This window comes from Balaenoptera physalus, assembly GCF_965194825.1.
Source record: "Balaenoptera physalus genome assembly, chromosome: 4".
NCBI classification, from domain to species: Eukaryota; Metazoa; Chordata; class Mammalia; order Artiodactyla; family Balaenopteridae; genus Balaenoptera; species Balaenoptera physalus.
Window position 1 is genome coordinate 12,203,331 of NC_138891.1, and position 25,651 is coordinate 12,228,981.

Below are 25,651 nucleotides of genomic sequence, written 5' to 3' on the forward strand. Positions count from 1 at the left end.
CCTTAGGGTTATGGGGTAGGGCCAGGATATAACCCTTGCAGCTGCAGGAAGAGGTAATACCTGCTCTTAATTTTCTCCTGTCTCTAACATATCCCAAACTCTTTCAAACTGGGTTTAAAAACACTACAGAAAATTCCTTGATAACAAGAAAAAAGGACAAGAGGGGCAAAGTGCTCACATAGGGCTAGTTCCTTCTGGTCTTTATTTATTGTTTCCTGAGGTTTAACTTGGCTGCCTATTCACACTCTCCTGGCACTTCTCTGCTTTTCAGTGTGGCTTCAGCCTGGCAACTCTGCTGAAGCTGCTTTAATGTTCTCACATTCTTGCCCTTCTCATCTCGGCCATATTTAATAGTGTTGACCTGCTTTGCCTCTGCAAAATTCTGCCATGAGCTCTGGCAGCCACTGGTCTCATGGTGCCTTATGTTTCTGCCCGGCACCCCCACTTCTCCCAGATCCCTTGCTTTGCTCTTGGCTTTCATGTGTGGATGTAACAACGACTGTCATCTATGGCATGTTTTTAGTGCCAGCGACTGTTCTAAGTAACTTAAAATACATGTCATTTTATCCTTAGACAACAACTTGAATTATCCTGATCCCTATTTTACAGATAGATTCATTTATTTTATGCACAAAGGAAAAGATAATTGTAAGATCTTTCTAGCTATAGAGGTCTTTATCTTCTAAAACTGTAATTAATTTGAATTAGAAATCCAAATCCAAATACAGAAATTAATTTGAATTCTTTTGTGTCATAATTATTATGAAAGGCCTTTAGAATTTATATTTATAGGATATACATATTCAACTTTCCAGGTCCAGGTATCTCAAAAAGGACTTGTACAAATAAAAGTTTAATCACAGCTAAACACAGAAGATTACATTATATATAGTGTTCTTCTCTCTCCAACTTTATTCCTAAAATTTATTGATCTTCGGTGTCCAGAGTTCTTTTTGTTACTTAAATTGCTAATTGAAGACTTAACATCCCCAAAGACTCAGGTGAGATTTCATTAGCTAGAACTGAATCAGAAAGAACAAGGTTTAAAGACTTGATTAAAAAACGAAACAGGTTTTCCAAGTTGGGACGTTCTACACACGTGCCCCTACTGCCTCCTGTACCTCATCCGAATCACATCCCTGTCTCTTAAAGCCAAGCTCAGAAGCCATGTCTGAGAATCCTCTGATTTAGCCTCCTTGTCCTTGTGACTGCTGTCTCCTGATTGTAGCCTTCAGTCTGCAGTTTGCCATTTGCACCTGACGGATTGCATCATAAAATGTTCTCTCGTTATTTCGTTGTTTTACCTCCCCAAACAGCTTACACAAGCATGACTTTTGGGGGTTGGGTACTATCCTATTTCTTTGGTAAACCCCCTCAGATGTCCTGTGGAGTACTTGCAACCTGTCGCTTAATATATACAGGAGAAGAAGATATATACCGGGGTAGGTAACTTTCCTGAATTCTCAGAGAGTAAGAGTTAATGGACATTCGATTTTAACTCCTTTACTGCAAAGCTGGGTAGTTTCAAGTGAATGGCCCTGCCTGATTCCAACAGTTAGAGAAAGGAACGTGTTTTCTTATGTCTACTGAAGGAAGGCCCCTTGGCTTGAAATATTTCCTGTTAATGAAAGAAAAAGGTGAATGATATAATTCAACTGACTTTAAATTCTATAGCCCTACACTCTTCAGTCTGGTGCCTATCAAACCAGTCACTTGGCAAAGTGGAACTGGGAAGGAATAGTTTTTCATGCAAGGTTGGTGATTTTAAAAAGCAGTGTGGATGAGCCAGGAAATGGGCCACTCATACTGGTATAACTTCCAGATTGGCCCCCAGCTCCAGGAATCAAGGAAGACAATTTTGATATTACAAAGATCTTACATGCTTATAGTTCCCATTAGATCCATTATTTGCTTGAAAAATACATGTCTTCTTAAAAATCGATGCATATGACTGCTCTTTTCTTGATTCTTCTGGGAATAACCATCTCTTTAGAGACGAAAACAACCTTACTCTGGAGACCCGTGCACTCTTAAACAAAAATTTCCTTATTCCAAATACTCTTATTTGAAACAGAAGCCAGTTTTAGGGTTGAAAACTTTAGGAGCCTGTGAGATTTTGTTTTTGCCTTTTGTAAATGACTAAAGCCAGTTAGCCCTTGGGAGGGGTGGGCTTAGGTGTGGCTGATGTGGCTTACTTCCTCTGAGAGTGTTGGTACCTCTAGGGAAGTGCAGAGAACTGCTTACCAGACGTTAATAACTGAACACAGGCCTGCTCAAAAAGCTGAAAACCACATTTAGCTGCTGATGGAATATATCAGTGAGAGAGTAAAGAAAGGAACACAATTTGTATGAATACATAAAAAAATGAAGGTTGGAGTGTACTTTCAGATCTTCAGATCTTGCCCAAATATATTCATTCCACTTGCTTTTCTATTTTCAAATTCTTTATTTGGAACTGGCCGTGCCTTCACAGTTCTGTAACAGGTGTTTGTAATGTTAGTAGCCTCCAGTGTGTTCCAGAGCAGTGCCATTTCAAAGTCTTGACTGCAGTCCACAGTAAGAAATAACACTTTGCACAACCATCTAATCTATGAAATGCATATCTGATATATTCCATTTAAAAATGCTGGTTATGCCATTAATTGCACATCCCATTAATGGGATGCTGTTTCTTCTTTTGTTGGGACCATTACAGTTTCAATTCCTGTTCTAAAAACTGGAGCACATAGGGCTTCCCTTGTGGCGCAGTGGTTAAAAATCCGCCTGCCAATGCAGGGGACACGGGTTCGAGCCCTGGTCCAGGAAGATCCCACATGCCATGGAGCAACTAAGCCTGTGCGTCACAACTACTGAGCCTGCGCTCTGAAGCCCGCATGCCACAACTACTGAGCCCGTGTGCCACAACTACTGAAGCCCATGCACCTAGAGCCCGTGGTCCACAACAAGAGGAGTCACCGCGATAAGAAGCCCGCATACCACAACGAAGAGTAGCCCCTGCTCACCGCAACTAGAGAACGGCCACGCGCAGCAATGAAGACCCAACGAAGCCCAAAATGAATAAACTAAAAAAAAAAAAAAAAATTAAAATAAGTAAAATAAAAATTGGAGCACATCTAAAATGCTCATCAGCCCTGCCATGGGCTCCTTGACAAAGTACTTAAAGGTCTCCTTTTCTGTCTGGCTTCCTCACGTCTATCTTCCGGGGCCCAGACCTTTCATAATAAAGGATGAAGAGGAGACAGTTGTAAAAAAGTTGTGTTAAATGATGATAACCCAGCTTCAGCTTATAGGAAGTAACTGACGTAGGACTTCTGTTCTTTTTGAAAAGAGCTTGGCTGAGTTGCCACAATTTGAAGGTTATAGACTATTATTAACTTACTAAAGTGGAACATGGCAAGTGCAAACATGTTTTCACGTATTGAAAAAGTACAAAAGTTTACTTAAACCACGTATTTATTAAAAGCAGAATACAAAGTACTTTGGAATTCAAAATACTGCAATGTTTGTTTATCCTTTAACAGATTTAATTCTAAAAAAAAAGTCAATCATTTCAAGGGAGGTAATACATATTTTCGGTAAGAATCCTAACCTGGTTGCAACTGAGTTTATTCGAGCTCTGGGGCCTCCATGTGCTCCTCCAAGGTCCCCACCATCAACAGCTCAAACCGATTGCCTCCCTCATGCCAACTCCTAGCGTTCAAGGTGGTCCCCACTCTGTTCTCTGTCCGGGGGGTACCGCGTTTCTTTTGCCTTCTTTTTTTTGATTTACCCTTTGGTAGGCCTAGTTCAGCAGGGGCACACGACCTAGTGGCATTGAACATATGCTCATAGAGTTGCTGGGCCTCAGGACACACGTGCAGGAGGCTCTCCACCGAGGCCGACGTCAGCAGCTGTCGGCACAGCCCGTGCACCAGGCTCCCGCTGTACAGTCTGCTCAGGGGAGAGAAGAGGGTGTCGTTACAGCAGAGGTTCCTGCACTGGGACAACTCACTAACGTGGCTTCAACAGACGCATCAAACACTGAGAGCGCTGCTTCTATAAAATCATTATTAAGGTTACTCAAGAATAATCTGTTTCTTGAAAGAAGGAAATGAATTGTTACAGAGATTACTTCTTGGCTAATGATACTTAGAACTTTTTATCAACAAATTAAATGATGCATGCTTGCTGGTTCTCCAACTAGCCCAAAGTTGAGCAGGCCTCTTAACACTTCAAAGACAAGGAGTTAAAAATGCCTCTGATAGGACAAACAGGCAGTTTGTTGAAATATGAGAAAATTTAATCTTATCATTTGCGAGGTCATTCATTCACTTGGATTAAAAACCAACTCCACAAATATAAGCTGGGATGAACTGGAAGCCACAGATTTAACATATTAACTTACTGCCAGGGTTGACTGACTGGTACCTTAGCAACTGATGGAGAACCATCATTTACTCAGTGTGAAATCATCATTTAAAGAGCCTTGGTGATGCTGAGATGCAGGAACAACTCTCCTGCTGAAATCACTATTGAGGGAACTGTTTGCGCTGTCTTGTTTTATAGGAATCCGTGGTCACTAGAGAGGATCCAGTCAAGGATGACCAAAATTAGTAAAGGAAAGGAATAAAGAATCCATAGGTCAGACGCCAATCAATCTTATTTGGTAGAGAGGTCTAGGGTGTAGGAATGTAATAGGGGCCGGGCATGCTCAGGGGGCCGGGCCGGGCCGGCAGGTTGGCGTGGCCGCCCGAGGTTGCAGCACCGGTTCAGCTCGCGACGCCACGCCGCCCTGTGGCTGCGGCTCGTTCCTGGGAACTTGCGTGCGGAGGCGGCTCCCAAGGAGCCGGCGGGGGGCCTCGGGGCAGCTGAGGCCCTAGTGCTGCCGAGTGTCCAGCTGGCAGGCCCGGCGGGCCGACGTGCGGGTGGCGAGGGCCGCGGGGGGGCGCCGCGCTCAGTACAGGGGGCGGGGTGGGCACGCAGCCCTTAGCCAGGACCGGCAGCCAGGAGAGCGGTCCCCCTCCAGCAGCAGTCAGCTCGCAGCCGTGCTGGGACAGCGAGTGCAGTGAGAGGCGGATCACAGCCTTCTCCCTGGGTCCTAGGCCCGCTGGCCTTGGGGCCAGCGGGTGAGCTGGGGGAACTGGGAGCCAGTTTGAGGGCCGGCGGGGTCCTGGGCGCCTGGCTCCCTCAGTGATGCCAGCTGGGCAGGGTCTGGGGCCAGGCCCTGAGGGCACCGCCAGCTGAGATCTGCCTCTCCTGTCGGGCCTGGGCACTGGCAGGAGGACCCAGACTGGGTGCCGGACCAACGAACGCTCCGGGGCAGGGTAACCAGCCCCCGCAGGGACCCCCTCCTCTTAGCCAGGGCCTGGACCTAGGAGGGCGAAAGTCGATCCTTGGGACTTTGAACAGGTAAAATGAAGCGTAATGATGTCACTTCGCTTCTGGGATTTGTTAAGTGTTAAAAGCCACAAGGAGGCATGGAGACAGAATTAAATGCCTCCCTTTCCCTTTCTCTTTAGAAGGGAGGATAACGTTTGTTTTGTTAGAGGTTTACAGGAACATGGTGACCTGACCTCAAGAACAAAGGATCTGACACCAGGAAGTCTGCAACAACTAACCATGTGCCTCCCTCACCTTTCCTATAAAAGGGCTTTTTGCTGAAAGCTCTCGGGGAGTTGGGGTTTTTAAGGCATGAGCCACCCATCTCCTTGCAGGGCCCTGCAATAAACCTTTCTCTGCTCCAAACTCCAATGTTTTGGTACTGTTTGGCCTCACTGTGTGTCAGACACACAGACTTGAGTTCAGTAACATTAACAACACTATGTACTGCTAGGAAGCTTTCAACTTGAAACATTTCAAGTCACACCAGTATATATGATAGGCCTCCGTATAGCACTCATTAATTCAACAAGTATTTGAGTACTTAATGCTAGGCACTGGGGCTACAACAGTAAACAAAACAGGCAAGTCCCAGCACACACCCAGAGCTTATCTTCAAGTGGAGAGACAAAGCACATACGTAATCTCAACTCCATTTTCTAACCATCTCCCTTTTATCTTCCTCACTCACTCCCTTGAACGGATAATCACCCTGATGTCCAATCCATTGATCCTACCACCCTTTTTACTGGCTCACCCCCTACTGCTATCCTTTCCTGCTTACGCAGCTTACACTCCATAGTCAAACGTTAAACCACTTCTGGCATACAGGCTGTCTCTCCCTTCTTCACACTTGCCTGGCAAAACAAAAGCCCCAAATAAAAAAAATCCACATAAGCATCTAATAGTCACCTCACTAAAATAAAAGCTCTGTGAGAGCACAGACTTTTTAAATGTTTTGCTCACTACACCCTAGCACAGAGTAAGCATTTAATATCTGAATGAATGAGTAAACAATATGCTGAGTGGTAAGAAATGCAATTATCAATACAAAAATACAGAAGAGTAATAGGACTAGAGAAATTGGAAGCAGAGAATAATATTTCAGTAAGATGATCAGAAAAAGCCTTTATAACGTGATATTTGAATAAAGACCTGAAAGAAATGAGGGAAAGAGCTATAATCTACCAACAACTGCCTCTCATTTTTATTTTAAGGAACAGATTTTTTTAAATTTGGAAAACTTTAAAAAATCATGGAAACTTTCTTTGGAAATATGGAAGTAATTTAATATTTTAAAAACTTAATATTACAGCTCTTCAGCTACAACAGTGATCCAAGACCAGTTATATATACTAAGTTTTATTTTTTTAAAAAAAACTTCTTTGCGTTAAATGTAAACTGAAGTATTTACTTCTACATGCCGCCACCTGCACTAGTTTCCCGGGGTGCTTACCGAGTTAGGTCTGGCTCTGGGAGAGGCGCGGACAGCAGTTGGTTGAGATACAGCCCCATCTGCAGGCAGCACTGCCACTGACAGAAGATGTGAGCTGTGTCTAAGTCCAGCCTCGGGCCCGGCTGTGCCTTTACTCTCTGCAGCTCTTCATACAGCATCTCAGCACCACGGCCCTGCAGAGCTTCCTCATCTAGATAAAGACACAACCCAAGGGCAGTATTTCCAAAAACACTGTATCATGTTGTAATTTTCTCCATATATAAAACTTCAAATTCCATAAAGAAAAAAACTGAATAACCAAAATGCTTTTCTTTTTTGGCTCTTTTCTATTTTCATGTCAATGTAAAAGCCTTTCAATGTATAAACTGAAATATTTATACTGAGATGCACTTTTAGTGACAACCTAACTTTATTCAACCCCAAATTCTTTATCTTTTTCCTTACAATAGTATCTCTTCCTTTAATCTACTACCTGACTTTAAAGACATCTGCACCTGAACTCTCCAAACCCTAAATCTGTCTCTATGAAAAATTCCCTTCTCTTTACTGTTCTATTTCACTACATTTCCTTAAAGAAACAGCCGTGTGTTCAAAACACGCTTTACCTTCTGTTGTATGGGAAGAGAATAAGAGTATGACTCATAGAGAATGGGGCAAATCGGCCACCTCCTCAGTGGTGGAGGACATGCGGCAACCACCCCGGGAAACCTGCCTGGTCCCGGCTCCACGTGCAGCCTGCCTTCCGGACCAACCTGGAAGGAAGGAAAAGGAGGCCCACCTTTTACCAATGAGCGAGCAGCAAGGCACTGAGCCTGCCTGGGTGTGGGGTCCACATTCCTAAAAGAAAAGAAACAGACCCTTGACATGCCCCTTCTGTTGGACTCAGGTAAAGACTTAATAGACTGGTGCTCTGAGAATTTTCTTAAACTATATTTATGTTCAATGAGAGGAAACACCCTAAACTTGTGTCCTAACCAGCAGTGGGCCAGAACTTAACTTGCTGTGCAACAGTCCCTTCTGACAGCTGCTCTCCCACTTTGGGGTGTCCTGGAGTCTATGCCGGCTCACCCTTTCATGAACTTATTTTAAACAGTAAATGCCAGAGCAGTGCTGTCCAGAACTTTCTGCAGTGACGGGAACGTTCTACATCTGTGCTGTCCAGTCCAGCAGCCTCTAGCCACCTGTGGCTACTGGGCACTTGCAATGTGGCAAGTGCATTGAGAAGCTGAAGTTTTAATTTTAAATAGCCACCTGTGGCTAGTAGCCATCACGTTAGTACTGTTCTAGAGTGTGACAACTATTATACATGTTTGGATAAAGCATTCATAATTTTGTAAAGAGAATAATCCCATTAGAGGATTGAAGTGCTCCAATGCATCAACATTTATTTCACCTGATGTTTAAATAAAACTGAAACTGCCTCAAAGTGTATTTCTCTAATAGAAAGAGAAGTTACCATTTCGACCATCACAACTCATATACTAATTGAAACTTACAGTGGAGAAAAAAGAAAGTAAAAAAAAAACAACACAAAACAGCACAAGCATGAATGTTTACAGTAATTGTAGGTATTCTTAAGTTTCACCAATGGGCAAGTTTACTTAAGTTTCCAGGGGAGATGCTGCTGCTGCACTGAAGAGAAGGACAGGGAACACGGAGCACAAAATGTACATCATGGTCACGCTTTACAGACCGAGCGTCAGGTGCCACAGGACAGGGGGCTGAGGCAGCATCGGCGCATCTTCACTGCTGTGCCCTTGAGGTCAAGCCCTCCAGCACTGACCTGGTACACGGAGCACTCAGAAAGATCGACAAGGAATGAGTGACATTTTGGTGCCCCACTTCGAAGTTCTGATATAACTGATGGAAGTAAATAATCCGAGAATTTTTGTTTGTTTGTTTAAATGTTTGATTACATGCAAGTAACATACTCCTGGGACTTCCAGATACCTACCAGGGCTGTTGCTCATGGCATGCAAGGGTCCCATCAGCATCCCCAGCAGTAAGGCCTGCAGATGATGCAGCTTGGCCTTGGCCTCCGTGTGCTGCACCCAGTAGCAGCTGACGGCGATGGGCAACTTCAACGCAGCAGGGATTGGGTCCAGGATGCTCTGTTTCACTTTCAGCGTTTCTAACAGAAGTATCTGCCGTCTAGTCAAGGAGAGCTGAAAATATACACCAAACATTCTGTAAGTTACTTTGGAGAATGTCTTTTTTTTTCATTCTCTAGGTCAGTTTCTTATCTTCCTGTGGAAAAAAATCAGCCACACTCAAAATTAGAACCTTCATAAGGGGCGTAATAAATACAGTGACTGGCTGGACGTGCTGTCTCCTCCCGCTGCACAGCCCTTGCTCGCGTCAGTCCATCCCCCACACAGGCTGTTGGGCATCTGCAGTGTGCCTGTCACCTGGGAAGCTTGTTAAAACAATCCTCAGGCCCCACCCCTTAAAGTGATTCAGTAAATGAGGGGAGCCCAGGAATCTGCATTTTAACTCTTCTGCTTTAAGAAACAAAGATCTATACTCAACCCTAGCCTTACCTGCCGGTGACTGTTCCGGCCCCCCTCCTCTGTGATGCCATCACCAATCACCTCCGGAAGGCAGACTTTGACCACGTGCACCCTCTGCAGCATCCCACGCAGCCTTCTGCTTGTCTGGGTCCTGCCTCACGTCCCAACCCAGCTGAATGTCTTATTGTCTGTTTTCTCCCACACGGGGATTGTCCCAGGGTGGCCGCTTCTAGTGCCAGGTATATTCCAGCAAATAGGAATATTTAAGGGCTGCCCGCATTGTCCTTGTAATAACATACCACACCAACTTTCACTCCAGGCTTCAAACAAAAGGAAGTAAACAGCTATGAGGCCTTCGGGCTTCTGGTAGACATAATTTTGCCTTAATGAATCTTTTTTTCTTCTTCTTTTTTTTTGTTGATTTTTATTCCATTTTTTAAAAAACTGAAGTATAGTTGATTTACTGTGAATCTTAAGATTTAAGAACCATAAGGGACCTTGCAGGTCACACACTTTTACAGATAAGGAAATTAGGACTATTAAAAGAGCATCTCTGGGTGACTTCACAATCAAACTCTAAAAGGAAAAAAAATAGTCTGTATTACTGGTGTCTGTACACACCCAGAAAAGATTTCCTTCTTAATTTTCTGGAAGGATGAGACAGTCTGGCACATTTCTTGGCACCTAACACCTAGTCAGTAAGTAAGTGTGTTGACAGTTGAAAACAGAGATGTTAACTTGAAGTAAAACACGTTGTAACTGACAAAATAGGTTCATCATCAATGTATGACAACTTTAATACAATGATTTATAGGTACTGGTTTTAATAATTTGATACTGTGATAAAAATTTAAAAATTAGAAATACGCAAAGTGGTTTACAGTACAGTCAATCACCCCTATGGGAAGTAGCATTAACTACTTAAATTTAAATATATTCCTCATAATCTAAACTGATAGAAAGACCTACCATGCAAAGCTAAGAAAACACATGAATTCTTTTCTGACATATAATGCTTAAATTATTGAAATCTCTAGCCAAGTTACAACTTCTATGAACCAAGCAGAGTCTGGCCTTTGACTTCAGAGAGGTTCTGCCCTCACTAACTCTGCAGCCTTGAGCGAGTTTCTGAGCTTTTCTACACTCAGGTCTGATCATCTGTAAAATGGGCACTAGAATGAGTCACACAGATGTTTCATGGAACCCACTAGTCCTTGTTCCCTTCCCCAAGGGGGACTACTCTGCTCACAGCCCTTAAATCTAGTCAGGGTTCATCCCGTGTGACAAGTCTGCAGAAGAAGCTGCCTCAGAGGCAGAGGCACCCGGAGAGAGGCTGGGCTTGGCACTGACTTACTCCCTAAGAATGATCCCTTCCATCTCTCCTTATGGTTAGCCTCTCACGGGTTAACCTGAATGGTGCTCTGTCCACTGCAAGTGACACAGCCAAAATGGAAACTCTACCCTACGTGGTTACTGTGGGAAATAAATGAGAGGTTGTATAAAGTTTCTATTGCAAGGGCTGGCACAGAGCAGATGAAGTATTACTGTCACATCATGTTAAGCATACAAAATGAAGATATTATCACAAAGTCTCCATACTTGTACCTGCACACCTTTGGAATCATATTTGCACCTGATTCCCTTTAGAATTATCACGGGCTAATTAGAGCTAACAACATTGAGCTAAAATGCAGAATTGATGGTGCCAAGGGAAAGCCAAATGATGTCACTACACAGACACTGAACTAAAATCTCACCCCACTTTGAATACAAGTACGTGATGAGAACACTTGTCACCTCCACTGAGCCCGGAGTATAATCCACCTGCTGTACTCATTGACTCAACTGGATTTTCATGTGGGGGAAAAGTGTCCTGACCCCTATGTCACACCACACACACAAACAAATCAATTCTAGATAGATTTCAGATCTAAGTGTAAAAGGCAAAAATATTTTTCATGACCTTGGAGCAGGCAATAATTTCTTAAGTAGGTCACAAAAGTGACAGGCATAAATAATAAAATTTTAGATTAGAGTGTATTAAGAACTTTTGTTCAGCAAAACATACTTGAGTGAAAAGACAACCCACAGTATGCTCCCACAATGTTATTTGACAAAGGACCTGTATATAGAAATAAACCAAAAAACAGGAAAATGGGCAAAAGGCTTTGAATAGAAACTTAACAGAATATGCAAATGGCCAGTGAACACATGCAAAGGTGTTCAAATAAGTCATCAGAGAAATGCAAACTAACACCCACCAAATTGGCTAAAATGATGGCAACCATAAGAACAGCTAAAATTGGGTGGAGTAGAAGGACGTGTTCTCACTCCCTCTTGCGAGAGCACCGGATTCACAACTAACTGCTGAACAATCATCGACAGGAAGACACTGGAACTCACCAAAAAAGATACACCACATCCAAAGACAAAGGAGAAACCACAATGAGATGGTAGGAGGGGCGAAATAGCAATAAAATCAAATCCCATAACTGCTGGGTGGGTGACTCACAGACTGGCAAACACTTATACCACAGAAGTTCACCCACTGGAGTGAAGGTTCTGAGCCCCACGTCAGGCTTCCCAACCTGGGGGTCTGGCAAAGGGAGGAGGAATTCCTAGAGAATCAAGACTTTGAAGGCTAGCAGGATTTGATTGCAGGACTTCGACAGGACTAGGGGAAACAGAAATTCCACTCTTGGAGGGCACACACAAAGTAGTGTGCGCATCGGGACCCAGGGGAAGGAGCAGTGACCCCATAGGAGACTGAACCAGACCTACCTGCTAGTGTTGGAGGGTCTCCAGCAGAGGCGGGGGGTGGCTGTGGCTCACCGAGAGGACAAGGACACTGGCAGCAGAAGTTCTGGGAAGTACTCCTTGGCATAAGCCCTCCCAGAGTCTGCCATTAGCCCCACTGAAGAGCCCGGGTAGGCTCCAGTGTTGGGTCGCCTCAAGCCAAACAACCAACAGAGAGGGAACCCAGCCCCACCTATCAGCAGACAAGCGGATTAAAGTTTTACTGAGCTCTGCCTACCTGAGCAACAGCCAGCTATACCCACCACCAGTCCCTCCCATCAGGAAACTTGCACAAGCCTCTTAGATAGCCTCATCCACCAGAGGGCAGACAGCAGAAGCAAAAAGAACTACAATCCTGCAGCCTGTGGAAGAAAAACCACATTCACAGAAAGACAGACAAGATGAAAAGGTAGAGGGCTATATACCAGATGAAGGAACAAGATAAAACCCCAGAAAAACAACTAAATGAAGTGGAGATAGGCAACCTTCCAGAAAAAAATTCAGAATAATGATAGTGAAGATGATCCAGGACCTTGGAAAAAGAATGGAGGCAAAGATCGAGAAGATGCAAGAAATGTTTAACAAAGACCTAGAAGAATTAAAGAACAAACAAACAGAGATGAACAATACAATAACTGAAATGAAAAATACCCTAGAAGGAATCAATAGCAGAATAACTGAGGCAGAAGAATGGATAAGTGACCTGGAAGACAGAATGGTGGAATTCACTGCTGCAGAACAGAATAAAGAAAGAAGAATGAAAAGAAATGAAGACAGCCTAAGAGACCTCTGGGACAACACTGAATGCAAAAACATTCGTATTATAGGGGTCCCAGAAGGAGAAGAGAGAGAGAAAGGACCCGAGAAAATATTTGAAGAGATTATAGTCGAAAACTTCTCTAACATGGGAAAGGAAATAGCCACCCAAGTCCAGGAAGTGCAGAGAGTCCCATACAGCATAAACCCAAGAAGAAACACACCAAGACACATAGTAATCAAATAGGCAAAAATTAAAGACAAAGAAAAATTATTGAAAGCAGCAAGGGAAAAACAACAAATAACATACAAGGGAACTCCCATAAGGTTAACAGCTGATTTCTCAGCAGAAACTCTACAAGCCAGAAGAGAGTGCCATGATACACTTAAAGTGATGAAAGGGAAGAACCTACAACCAAGATTACTCTACCCAGCAAGGATCTCATTCAGATTCGATGGAGAAATCAAAAGCTTTACAAACAAGCAAAAGCTAAGAGAATTCAGCACCACCAAACCAGCTCTACAACAAATGCTAAAGGAACTTCTCTAAGTGGGAAACACAAGAGAAGTAAAGGACCTACAAAAACAAACCCAAAACAATAAAGAAAATGGTAATAGGAACATACATATTGATAATTACCTTCAACGTGAATGGATTAAATGCTCCAACCAAAAGACACAGGCTCATTGAATGGATACAAAAGCAAGACCCATATATATGCTGTCTACAAGAGACCCACTTCAGACCTAGGGACACATATAGACTGAAGGTGAGGGGATGGAAAAAGATATTCCATGCAAATGGAAATCAAAAGAAAGCTGGAACAGCAATACTCATATCAGATAAAATAGACTTTAAAATAAAGAATGTTACAAGAGACAAGGAAGGACACTACATAATGATCAAGGGATCAATCCAAGAAGAAAATACAACAATTATAAATATATATGCACCCAACACAGGAGCACCTCAATACATAAGGCAACTGCTAACAGCTATAATACAGGAAATAGTAACACAATAATAGTGGGGGACTTCAACACCTCACTTACACCAATGGACAGATCATCCAAACAAAAAATTAACAAGGAAACAGAAGCTTTAAATGACACAATAGACCAGATATATTTAATTGATATTTATAGGACATTCCATCCAAAAACAGCAGATTACACTTTCTTCTCAAGTGCACACGGAACATTCTCCAGGATAGATCACATCTTGGGTCACAAATCAAGCCTCAGTAAATTTAAGAAAATTGAAATCATATCAAGCATGTTTTCTGACCACAATGCTATGAGATTAGAAATCAATTACTGGAAAAAAAATGTTAAAAACACAAACACATGGAGGCTAAACAATACGTTACTACATAACTAAGAGATCACTGAAAAAAATCAAAGAGGAAATCAAAAAATACCTAGAGACAAATGACAATGAAAACACCACGATCCAAAACCTATGGGATGCAGCAAAAGCAGTTCTACGAGGGAAGTTTATAGCTATACAAGCCTACCTCAGAAACAAGAAAAATCTCAAATAAACAATCTAACCTTACACCTAAAGAAACTAGAGAAAGAAGAACAAACAAAACCCAAAGTTAGCAGAAGGAAAGAAATCATAAAGATCAGAGCAGAAATAAATGAAATAGAAACAAAGAAAACAATAGCAAGGATCAATAAAACTAAAAGCTGGTTCTTTGAGAAGATAAACAAAATTGGTAAACCATTAGCCAGACTCGTCAAGAAAAAGAGGGAGAGGACTCAAATCAATAAAATTAGAAACGAAAACGGAGAAGTTACAACAGACACCGCAGAAATACAAAGCATCCTAAGAGACGACTACAAGCAACTCTATGCCAATAAAATGGACAACCTGGAAGAAATGGACAAATTCTTAGTATGGTATAACTTTCCAAGACTGAACCAGGAAGAAATAGATAATATGAACAGACCAATCACAAGTAATGAAACTGTGATTAAAAATCTTCCAACAAACAAAAGTCCAGGATCAGATGGCTTCACAAGTGAATTCTATCAAACATTTAGAGAATAGCTAACACCCATCCTTCTCAAACTCTTACAAAAAATTCCGAGGGAGGAACACTCCCAACTCATTCTATGAGGCCACCATCACCCTGATACCAAAACCAGACAAAAATACTTCAAAAAAATAAAATTACAAACCAATATCACTGATGAATACAGATGCAAAAATCCTCAACAAAATACTAGCAAACAGAATCCAAAAACACATTAAAAGGATTATACACCATTATCAGGTGGGATTTATCCCAGGGATGCAAGGATTCTTCAATATACAGAAATCAATCAATGTGATACACCATATTAACAAATTGAAGAAGAAAAACCATATGATCATCTCAATAGATGCAGAAAAAGCTTTTGACAAAATTCAACACCAATTTATGAAAAAACTCTCCAGAAAGTGGGCATAGAGGGAACCTACCTCAACATAATAAAGGCCATATACAACAAACCCACAGCAAACATCATTCTCAGTGGTGGAAAACTGAAAGCATTTCCTCTAAGATCAGGAACAAGACAAGGATGTCCACTCTCACCACTATTATTCAACATAGTTTTGGAAGTCCTAGCCACGGCAATCAGAGAAGAAAAAGAAATAAAAGGAATACAAATTGGAAAAGAAGAAGTAAAACTGTCACTGTTTGTAGATGACATGATACTATACATAGAGAATCCTAAAGATACCACCAGAAAACTACTAGAGCTAATCAAGGAATTTGATAAAGTTGCAGGATACAAAATTAATGCACAGAAATCTCTTGCATTTCTATACACTAATGATCAAATATCTGAAAGAGAAAATATGGGAACACTCCCATTTCCCATTGCAACAAAAAGAATCAAATACCTAAGAATAAATCTACCTAGGGAGACAAAAGACCTGTATGCAGAAAACTATAAGACACTGATGAAAGAAATTAAAGATGATACCAACAGATGGAGAGATATACCATGTTCTTGGATTGGAAGAATCAATATTGTGAAAACGACTCTACTACCCAAAGCAATCTACAGATTCAATGCAATCCCTATCAAATTACCAATGGTATTTTTTACGGAGCTAGAACAAATCATCTTAAAATTTGTATGGAGACACAAAAGACCCCGAATAGCCAAAGCAGTCTTGAGGGAAAAAAATGGAGCTGGAGGAATCAGACTCCCTGACTTCAGACTATACTACAAAGCTACAGTAATCAAGACAATATGGTACTGGCACAAAAACAGAAACATAGATCAATGGAACAAGATAGAAAGCCCAGAGATTAACCCACGCACCTATGGTCAACTAATCTATGACAAAGGAGGCAAAGATATACAATGGAGAAAAGACAGTCTCTTCAATAAGTGGTGCTGGGAAAACTGGACAGCTACATGTAAAAGAATGAAATTAGAATACTCCCTAACACCATACACAAAAATAAACTCAAAATGGATTAGAGACCTAAATATAAGACTGGACACTATAAAACTCTTAGAGGAAAACATAGGAAGAACACTCTTCGACATAAATCACAGCAAGATCTTTTTTGATCCACCGCCTAGAGTAATGGAAATAAAAACAAAAATAAACAAATGGGACCTAATGAAACTTCAAAGTTTTTGCACAGCAAAGGAAACCATAAACAAGACGAAAAGACAACCCTCAGAATGGGAGAAAATATTTGCAAACGAATCAACGGACAAAGGATTAATCTCCAAAATATATAAACAGCTCATTCAGCTCAATATTAAAGAAACAAACACCCCAATCCAAAAATGGGCAGAAGACCTAAATAGACATTTCTCCAAAGAAGACATACAGACGGCCACGAAGCACATGAAAAGATGCTCAACATCACTAATTATTAGAGAAATGCAAATCAAAACTACAATGAGGTATCACCTCACTCCTGTTAGAATGGGCATCATCAGAAAATCTACAAACAAATGCTGGAGAGCGTGTGGAGAAAAGGGAACCCTCTTGCACTGTTGGTGGGAATGTAAATTGATACAGCCACTATGGAGAACAATATGGAGGTTCCTTAAAAAACTAAAAATAGAATTACCATATGACCCCGGAATCCCACTACTGGGCATATACCCAGAAAAAACCATAATTCAGAAAGACACTTGCACCCCGATGTTCACTTTAGCACTATTTACAATAGCCAGGTCATGGAAGCAACCTAAATGCCCATCGACAGATGAATGGATAAAGAAGATGTGGTACATATATACTATGGAATATTACTCAGCCATAAAAAGGAACGAAATTCGGTCATCTGTAGAGATGTGGATGAATCTGGAGACTCTCATACAGAGTGAAGTAAGTCAGAAAGAGAAAAACAAATATCGTATATTAACGCATATATGTGGAACCTAGAAAAATGCTACAGATGAACTGGTTTGCAGGGCAGAAATTGAGACACAGATGTAGAGAACGTACGGACACCAAGGGGGGAAAGCGGTGAGGGGGTGGTGGTGGTGGTGTGACGTATTGGGCAATTGGGATTGACATATATATACTAATATGTATAAAATGGATAACTAATAAGAAACTGCCGTATAAAAAAATAAATAAAATGAAATTCAAAAAAAAAGAATAAAGCTAATAAAAATCTGTTTAAATAAAAAAAAAAGGGAACAGCTAAAATTTTTTAAAAGGATAGAAGATACCAAGTAAGGGCAAGGGTATAAAGTAAGAGGAACTCTCATAAACTGCTGGTCAGAATATTTATTGGTAAAACCACTGTGCAAGAGCACTTGGCAATGTGTCTTCTAAGCTGAACATACGTGTGTCTTATGTCCCAGCAACTCCACTCCTAGTTATATGTGCAACAGAAATGTGACCGTATTTTTACTAAATGCTGTACACTCGGATGTTCATAGCAGTATTCATAATAACCCAAACTGCAAACTGCACAAATGCCCATCAGCTATAAAATGGAACAATCAATTGTGGTACATTCCCACAAAGTAAAAATACACAACAATGAGAAATGAACGATCTACAACTATGCACAGTGATATGAATGAATCTCATGAACACCATGTTGAATAAAAGAAGCCAGACGATTTATAAAGTGTAAAAACAAAGTACTCAAGGTTGTTAGAGATCAGAACAGTGAGTACAAGGGGTAAGGGAGGGAGTGACTGGAACCACACTGGGGAAGGTGGGGGTGCTGATAATGCGTCTTCATCTGGGTGCCCTTTACATGGAACTGCTGAGCCGGTAAGAACTCAACAAGGTGTAAATTATCTGTGCACTTTGCTATGTGTACACACTGAGGGAAGGATGAAGGGCAGAGAGGCAGAGGAAATGTTTAGGGCTGATGGATACATTCATTATCTTAATTGTAGGATGGATTCATGGATGTAAATGTACGTCAAAACTCATCAGAGTATGCACACTTAAAGACACTTCTCAATAAAGCCATAAAAAAAGTAAAAAAAAAAAAAGCCCTCCAACATAGCACCATTTATGTTGTGAGGAGAAATGTAATTTCAGCAAAACACCCTTCAGAATGTTTCTGTTGGAGGGTGGAGGGAATGAGAAGTGCCCACCAAACTGAGAAGGCATCCTGAGACTGGAAAACGAGGCAGGCGGCTCCATGCAGTCATTGGATCAGTTTATCGGCGGGTAACGTACTCAGGGTGGGATCGGGATCTGGTGGACAACGATTAATCGGAAGCATGTGCAACTGCACTGCGCACGGCTGCGGGGCCACTGGGACAATTTATAGTTAACCTTGTGGTGGGGGGTGCTTGGAAACAGGGTGTGCATTCCTAAGTCAAGATTCATGAATGGGTAGCTAGCCAGTCTCATGGGCGCCGTGAGTACGTCAGAAAAGGTTTTCATTGTTTGGGGACTAACAGAGCATAGAGGGCACCTGGTCGTAATGATTATTAAACAGTCTCTATTAACCACAAAGCCCTTGATGCAGAGGAGTGACTGACGGTACAGTACAGTCCTGGGTAGGGTCAGTGAAAGGATAGGAAGAGCTGTAAGGGCTCGGGACAGCGTCAGCTATGCTAACAGCCACACTGTTGCTAATTTCAATTTTTCTGGTGTGGGTAAAGTTTTAATAAATTCCTGTTTGGAATTTGACCTATGCTCAACTCTCCAGTTCTTTAAACCTGGAAATATGATGAAGTTAGTCAGCTGTGCTACTTAGCATGATAAGAATGACTCCTGTAAAATTGTATCTAGACTTACACAATAAATGAACTGTACAAACCAGATGGGGACGCCCTATCTTGGGGCTTCTCTGAGTGCAGTGACTTGTAATCAGGCATGTCCCTTGCAGGGACCTCAGAAGCTATGTCTATGGAATTGTTACAAGAAAGAGTAGATCCCGTGGGGAAGGAGGCCAGTGGGACTTTTTCCTTCTTTAATTGAGATATAATTCCCATGTCATAAAATTCACCCTTTTAAAGTAGTTTTATTTATAAGCCTGTGCAACCACCTCTAATTCCAGAACATTTCATCACCCCAGAAAGAAACCCTGTTCCTAACAGCAGTCATTCCCCATTGCCAAGGAGGCTCCTGGACCCACCGATGTGAATCTTGTTCCTCCTGCCTGAGCTGTCACCAATGGGGAGGCTAAAAGGGCTAGTTCCTGGTCGCCTGTGTGGGCATTCTGGGCTGGATAACTCTTGGCTGGGGGTGCTGTCCTGTCAACTGTAAGATGTTTAGCAACATACTTGGCTTCTCCCGACTATATGCCAGTAGCAACAGCCACCCCTCCCCAAGTACTGCCAATCAAAAGTGTCTCCAGACACTGCCAAGTGTCTCCTGGGGGGCAAAATCACCCCCAGGAGAATCAATGGTGTAGACCGTTAGGAGGACTCCCGCTCTTGATTCAAACCTTCATGGACGCTGTTACGCAGCCCTATATCCCGGAGCAGACTTGCACCCTGAGTGGCCTGAGAGAGTCTCCTGAGTCTGAATATTGAGTTGGATCCAAAACCCCACCAGGACTTCCCTAGTGGCGCAGTGGTTAAGAATCCACCTGCCAATGCAGGGGACACAGGTTCAATCCCTGGTCCGGGAAGATCCCACATGCCACAGAGCAACTAAGCCCGTGCACCGCAACTACTGAGCCTGTGCTCTAGAGCCCATGAGCCACAACTACTGAGCCTGCGTACCACAAGTACTGAAGGCCACGTGCCTAAACCCTGTGCTGCGCAACAAGAGAAGCCACCACAATGAGAAGCCCATGCACTGCAGTGGAGTAGCCCCCGCTCGCTGCAACTAGAGAAAGCCTGCGTGCAGCAACAAAGATGCAATGTAGCCAAAAATAAATAAATAAATTTAAAAACAAAAATTAAAAAAAACCCAATAACCAATGCAATTGGAATTGTGAGTTTATCTGCATTTAATTTGTAAATTTAATTGTGTTCGCATAAGCAGCTTCACATCTATTTTGTAATTTTTAATATATTTATGTAATATTATAAAAAAACTAAGTAAACACTGGGATCCATGAGAATTTCTTTTACCTTGAAAAGGGGGTTGGTCTGTTACTCAGGTTTAATCAACACTGAGTTAGGCTAAGAGTCATGTTTTCAGTATCAAACTAAGCAAATCACCATGATGCCATAAATCTCAAGTCTAAAAAAAAAGTCCTCATCAATAAAGATGAAAAATTAGGCCTAAGCATCAGTATTAATCCTGTTAGTTGCAATCCACTGCAGTCTGAGATGTTAGTTGTGCCTTTGATCAAGGCCTAAAGGCAAGCTTTCTTTTTTCTGCAGCTCAGAATTTTTTTCCCTTTCCTTTTTTTTTAGTAACTAACCCCATTCTACTGATAGCTAGTTAACAACAGAGTAGTAGTAATAACCGCAAAGATAACACATGCTACTGAAGTACAGTGGAAATGGCAGATTTGGAGCTAAAAGATCTAGGTTTGAGTCCTAGCACGGATAATTCCCTGGCAAGGATTTAGCTGAGTCTTAGTTTTATCAGCTATGAAATGGGGGCAATATAGCAACCAACCTCAGTTTGTTATGTTAAGAGAGATAATACACATGAAAGCACTTTGTAACCTGTAAAATGCTTTACAGAAATTGCAGTAGTATTACAAACACTTACCTCAGTCAATCTGCTTAAGTCAGAATGATCCTTGGGCAGTTCTACTGCATCAACAATTGATGTTTTGATATTTTTATTAATCCTTTCCACTTCGCTGAAAGTTGGAGGCTGAGGAGGCAGTGCATCCCAGGTCACATTTCCCGGATGTGGAGGAGTATTCACAAGGAGCCCATAGATGACTTGCCGGATGGGCAGAGAGATTCTGTGGGCGTTTGGTCGCTGCATGTTTTCTACCTGTGTGTGGAGAATGGTCCGTCTCAGCACCAGAGCATCGCTGATGAAAGGGGACAGCTGGCCTCTGGCCAAGGCCACGAGCACCCATGGCGGTAAGCCCGGATTCCAGGTGTCTGGGCAGGCGTAAGCACCATGCTGGAAGAAGTCCTGCAGCCTCCCCTGGGACTGCAGGTACTCCCCCATGGAGCCACAGAGAAGCTTCTTCACGGTTCCTCGACTCTTTCCGGGGAGATGTTTCAGAACGTTGTCTAAGGCTTCGGTAGGGTCAGCAAAACGAGACAACCAATTCAGAAGTCCCAGCACCCGGTGGTGTCTCCTCCCCTTAGAACTGGGAGCCCCAAGAGGAAGACATACTTTACTTAAGAACGTCTCCACGACGGGCAGATTAACGTGGTCATTTCCACACAGCACCGCGAAGAGAGGCAGCAGAACTTTGTTCATATTGCCGAAGTGACAGCAGAGTGCATCAAGGGAAAAGCACTTGGCAGGGATATAGCAGTCTCGTGTACCCTTGATAGTGTTCACGTTTCTCCACTGAAAGCTATTCAATGGGCAAAACCCACTTTTCAGGTCAAAAATGCAAAAGTCACTATCAGACGATAACACGGGGCAATTCCAGTGATTAGCAAGGGTCATGATGTCCCGATCTGCTTCCGAAAAGCACTGGACAAAACGTACCCGCAGCTTGATCAGAACCTGTATGAATACTTCGCGGATGAGTAAGGGACACACATACCCACCCCCGCCAACAGAAAGGGAATGGGCCATCTGGATCTTCTCCCTAGCTCGATCCTTTAAAGTGTTAAGCTTTTTATCTGAAATGTCACATCCTCCATCTAAAACAACATATGCGCAGATTTTACAAGCAGAAAGTGATTCAAAGAATTTTTCTACAACATCTGTAAAAGAATCATAGTCCCCTCCATACCGGAGCTCTAAGTTTGAACTGAAGCAAAGCCGGTGGAAGAGGGCATAGCCGTCAATGATAATTTTTGTGTCTCGCAACTTCAAATCTGTGAAGAACTCATTACTATGATCTTCCACAAAACTCATTAGTCCTCGGATACCCATGACTGTCTGAAGAATTGCCTGTTTAAAACAAGAGAACACACTTTTAATTGATGTTGCTTATGGGGGACCAAGCTACTGTTTCTAGCACCATCAAATCAACAGCAAATGTTATGAAGAGCTCTTTAAATAGAACACATTAGGTGTCAGCATCTTAGTCCTTACCTAGATTCTCAGGCAATACCACCTAGCTGAGTGCTTTTTCATTCTCTCTCGCTTTCCCCATATGTTACAAGGCACAAACTCAATGGCTTCATGGAGTCTGCTCTTTGGACAGGGACGGAGGCTGCTGACGTACAGAACTTCTGCGGACTTTGATACTGAGACAGTCACCATCCTACAACACAGAATATTTGTTTTGTGGGGTCAGCGTAAAAGATCCTAAGCTATAAAAATGATAACCTCAATAACATAATTAATAAATTAGAAAGCATTAGGCTTCAGTTAACTAAAGTGTGTAGGGTCAATGATATGGATCCAGTTTTTCTATTTTCATTATCAGAGTCTGGGAGTTTCTTTGAGGCCTTGGCTTATGGGCCCGTCTTAATTAGCATAGTTCCGAGTTTCAAGCCTGGAGGAACTGAACTCTCCAGTTTCACGCTAACCAGAGGCTCTTCTCATCTGTCTTGGCATATACGTCCCAGTAACTGAAGATATCCTTCCCCAACTGGCTAAGTCACAGGATAAGTATTACTGGTTTCTCCTTTGGCCTCAGGGTCCAATATGGCTCAGCATGGCACGGTTACTGATACTGTCTTTATTTAAAATCGTGAGGTTTTGTCAAGCATGTATTTTTTTTTTCATTAGTTTTGATTTTTTAAAGATACTGTGTTAAAATTTATTTATCTTGACCACAGAGTTTTGGGGCTTCCCCTTGCATTTAGTGCCCAACTCACTTCACCCTAGGCTTGGCCCTGTCTCAGTACCTTACCCTGTAGGGTACCTACTTCTCTCAAGTCTGTCTTGTACAGCAAATGCGAGCAGAGACCGCGTCAACTCAGCCGAAGCTAGTTACAGAAGATGTTCAACAAATGCGCTCTGGACTGGAGGAGGGCGCGCAAAAGGTTTGCTCCAAGTCCTCAAATACAGGCCTTCAAACCGCGACCCCCGGGCCCGCAGCGGCAGCGCCCACCTGCTCCGTCCTCCCAGAAGACCAGCCACTCCATCACAAGCCCACAGGAGCCGGGGGAGACCAGAGATCCCGGCACGTGAGCCCAACCTCCTGAGCAGAACCGGAAGTCTCCGAGTATGACGTCACGGGGAGCCCGATTCCAGGAAGCTAGCGGCGCCGACTGCGCGGAGGGGTGAGGTGCCCCCGGGCCTGGCGCGAGGTCGCCCAGGAAGGCTGGAAAGCACGCTCCGAACGGCTGCTGTTAGGTTAGGGCAGCGAGGCCCGCTGGGCCGGCCTCCTTATCCCCGCCCACCTTGGTCAGCGCACACTTCCGCCTCGGTGACCCGCTAGGGGCCACCTCCCCGACTTCCCGGAGTGCCCCGCGCCGTCTCCCTGGCAACGGCGCCCAGCGGCCGCGCTCGACTTCCCGGCACTCCTCGCGCTGTCTCCCTGGCAACGGCCCCCGCAACCTAGGTCCGGAGTTTCGCTGGCGCCGCTGCAAGAATGTGAGGTGGCTCTTCCGGCGTCCCGGTTACTGGCTGGCCCTTGGGCGCGCGCGGCGCCGCCGCCCCTCGCCCTTCACCCGGAAAGGTACGCGGAGGCTCCTCGGGGCTCGCGGGCTCCCGGCGCCGGGAAGGTGATGATTTCAGGGCTGCCTCTCCGGGCCTCCAAGCCCGCGCCTCCTCACTTCCCTCGGCTCTTACCTCCCGGACCTGCTCCCGTCCCGGGAGGATGTGTGGCTTGTGCCTCCTCCGTTTGTGTTAGCCCGCTTTGCGAAAATGTAAATTTAAAATACTTGAGGCAAGGAATTATTCTTTCAACCTTAGGGTTAAGGTTTACCTTTAAGGTAAACCTACTTTAGCAGAATCCGGTGTCAGATCTGCTTCCTCTTGTTTGTTGTTACCTAGGAGGAGACTGGTAAACACTGCCCTTCCCTGTCTGTGCCCCCAGCCACACAGTTCCACCCCTAAGGGTCAACGTGCAGCTTTGTGAACCGTCTCTCCCTTTCCCACCACACACCCTCCTCCCCCCCGCCCCGCTTGGGCAGCAAGCTTGTCTGCTGGACGCTTATCTGCTCTAACAGAGTTTACTGAAAACCTACTGTGTGCCACGCACCGAGGACACAGAGATAAGGCTTGTTCCTTGCGCTCAGGTTCCTTCACAACCTCTGTGAGGTGGGGGCGAGTGGACGCTTACCAGTTCTCGGGTGGCTCTGTGGTCGCACAGAGGAGACTGAGTGGTCTGGGGAGGGGGCGGCCGGGCTGCGACTGGGAGGCTGGGCCAGAGGGAGCCTAGTCCCGAGGTACTCTGTAGCCTGGACACATTGCTTAGACACTGCTGGGCTTAAACACTCATTTACAAATGAGAGCCCCTGGGAAATTGGACTTCTCAGAACTATTCTGACCTTCCCTAGACAGGGACCTTTATCTCCAGTAAGGAGGATTACTGAAAGGGTCCTTTACAGTTGAAAAGGCTATGAGTCCATACTTTTTTCTTAACAGCTTAATTTGGCCAGAAAGCATCACTTTTATGTGATCAGAGGAAGCACACAGACACATTGAGAGCCCTGCTCTCCAGTTGTTTTTTCAGCAGTAGATTTCACTAATATTTTCTGTAATCTTGATAATCCCACATAATTCAGGCATTTTGAGGTATGGGCCCCAGCTCTGAAGTTCCAACCCGATGCTGATGTTTTAGTATTGTCGTGATCACATAGCCACTTAGGTGATTTGGTTTCTCCCTCCCTCCCTTCCTTCCTTCTCTGATTACTAGTTTTCCTTCTCACTGGCATTAGGTGAAACTTAACTGATTAATACATTATTTCAAGAAGGGAAATGCTGTAAATAGACATTTCCTTGTTTATGTTCTGTTCCAAGGATATTTGTAATTGGCCACCACCATGATGAAGCCCGCTGGCCATGTACCCCAAAGTACACAGATAGCATCTTGTTTTGTCATTATGCACAATAGGTTTTTGTCTTATAGCTTTGGAATTGTTGAATATGGACTGACCTGACTCCAGAGCACAGTCTTCAATTTAAAATCATGTTTTCTTTCCTTTTTTTTTTTTTTTTGTTGGAGTATAGTTGCTTTACAATGTTGTGTTAGTTTCTGCTGTACAGCAAAGTGAATCAGCCACACGTGTACATATATCCCCTCTTCCTTCCCATTTAGGCCACCACAGAGCATTGAATAGAGTTCCCTGTACTACACAGTCTGTTCTCATTAGTTATTAAAAT

General features: G+C 43.3%; 1 protein-coding gene across 8 annotated transcripts; it reads right to left on the reverse strand.

Annotated features, from left to right (window-relative positions):
- Window positions 1-3,435: 3,435 nt before the first annotated feature.
- On the reverse strand, window positions 3,436-24,596 carry ASTE1 (asteroid homolog 1). 8 transcript variants are annotated; one of them, XM_082459289.1, is made up of 7 exons: window positions 23,248-23,997; window positions 22,466-22,637; window positions 21,587-22,321; window positions 20,999-21,232; window positions 8,769-8,979; window positions 6,815-7,004; window positions 3,436-3,930 (listed from the first exon to the last, which is right to left on the reverse strand). In XM_082459289.1, the coding sequence occupies exons 3-7, from the start codon at window positions 22,301-22,303 to the stop codon at window positions 3,606-3,608; spliced, it is 1,677 nt and encodes a 558-aa protein (XP_082315415.1). In that variant the 5' UTR covers window positions 22,304-22,321; window positions 22,466-22,637; window positions 23,248-23,997; the 3' UTR covers window positions 3,436-3,605. The 8 variants fall into 8 exon arrangements, with proteins under 8 accessions (XP_082315415.1, XP_082315413.1, XP_082315412.1 ...); XM_082459287.1 differs by lacking the exon at window positions 23,248-23,997 and adding an exon at window positions 24,116-24,596 and having other exon boundaries at window positions 20,999-22,321; XM_082459286.1 differs by having other exon boundaries at window positions 20,999-22,321; window positions 23,995-24,056.
- Window positions 24,597-25,651: the final 1,055 nt, after the last annotated feature.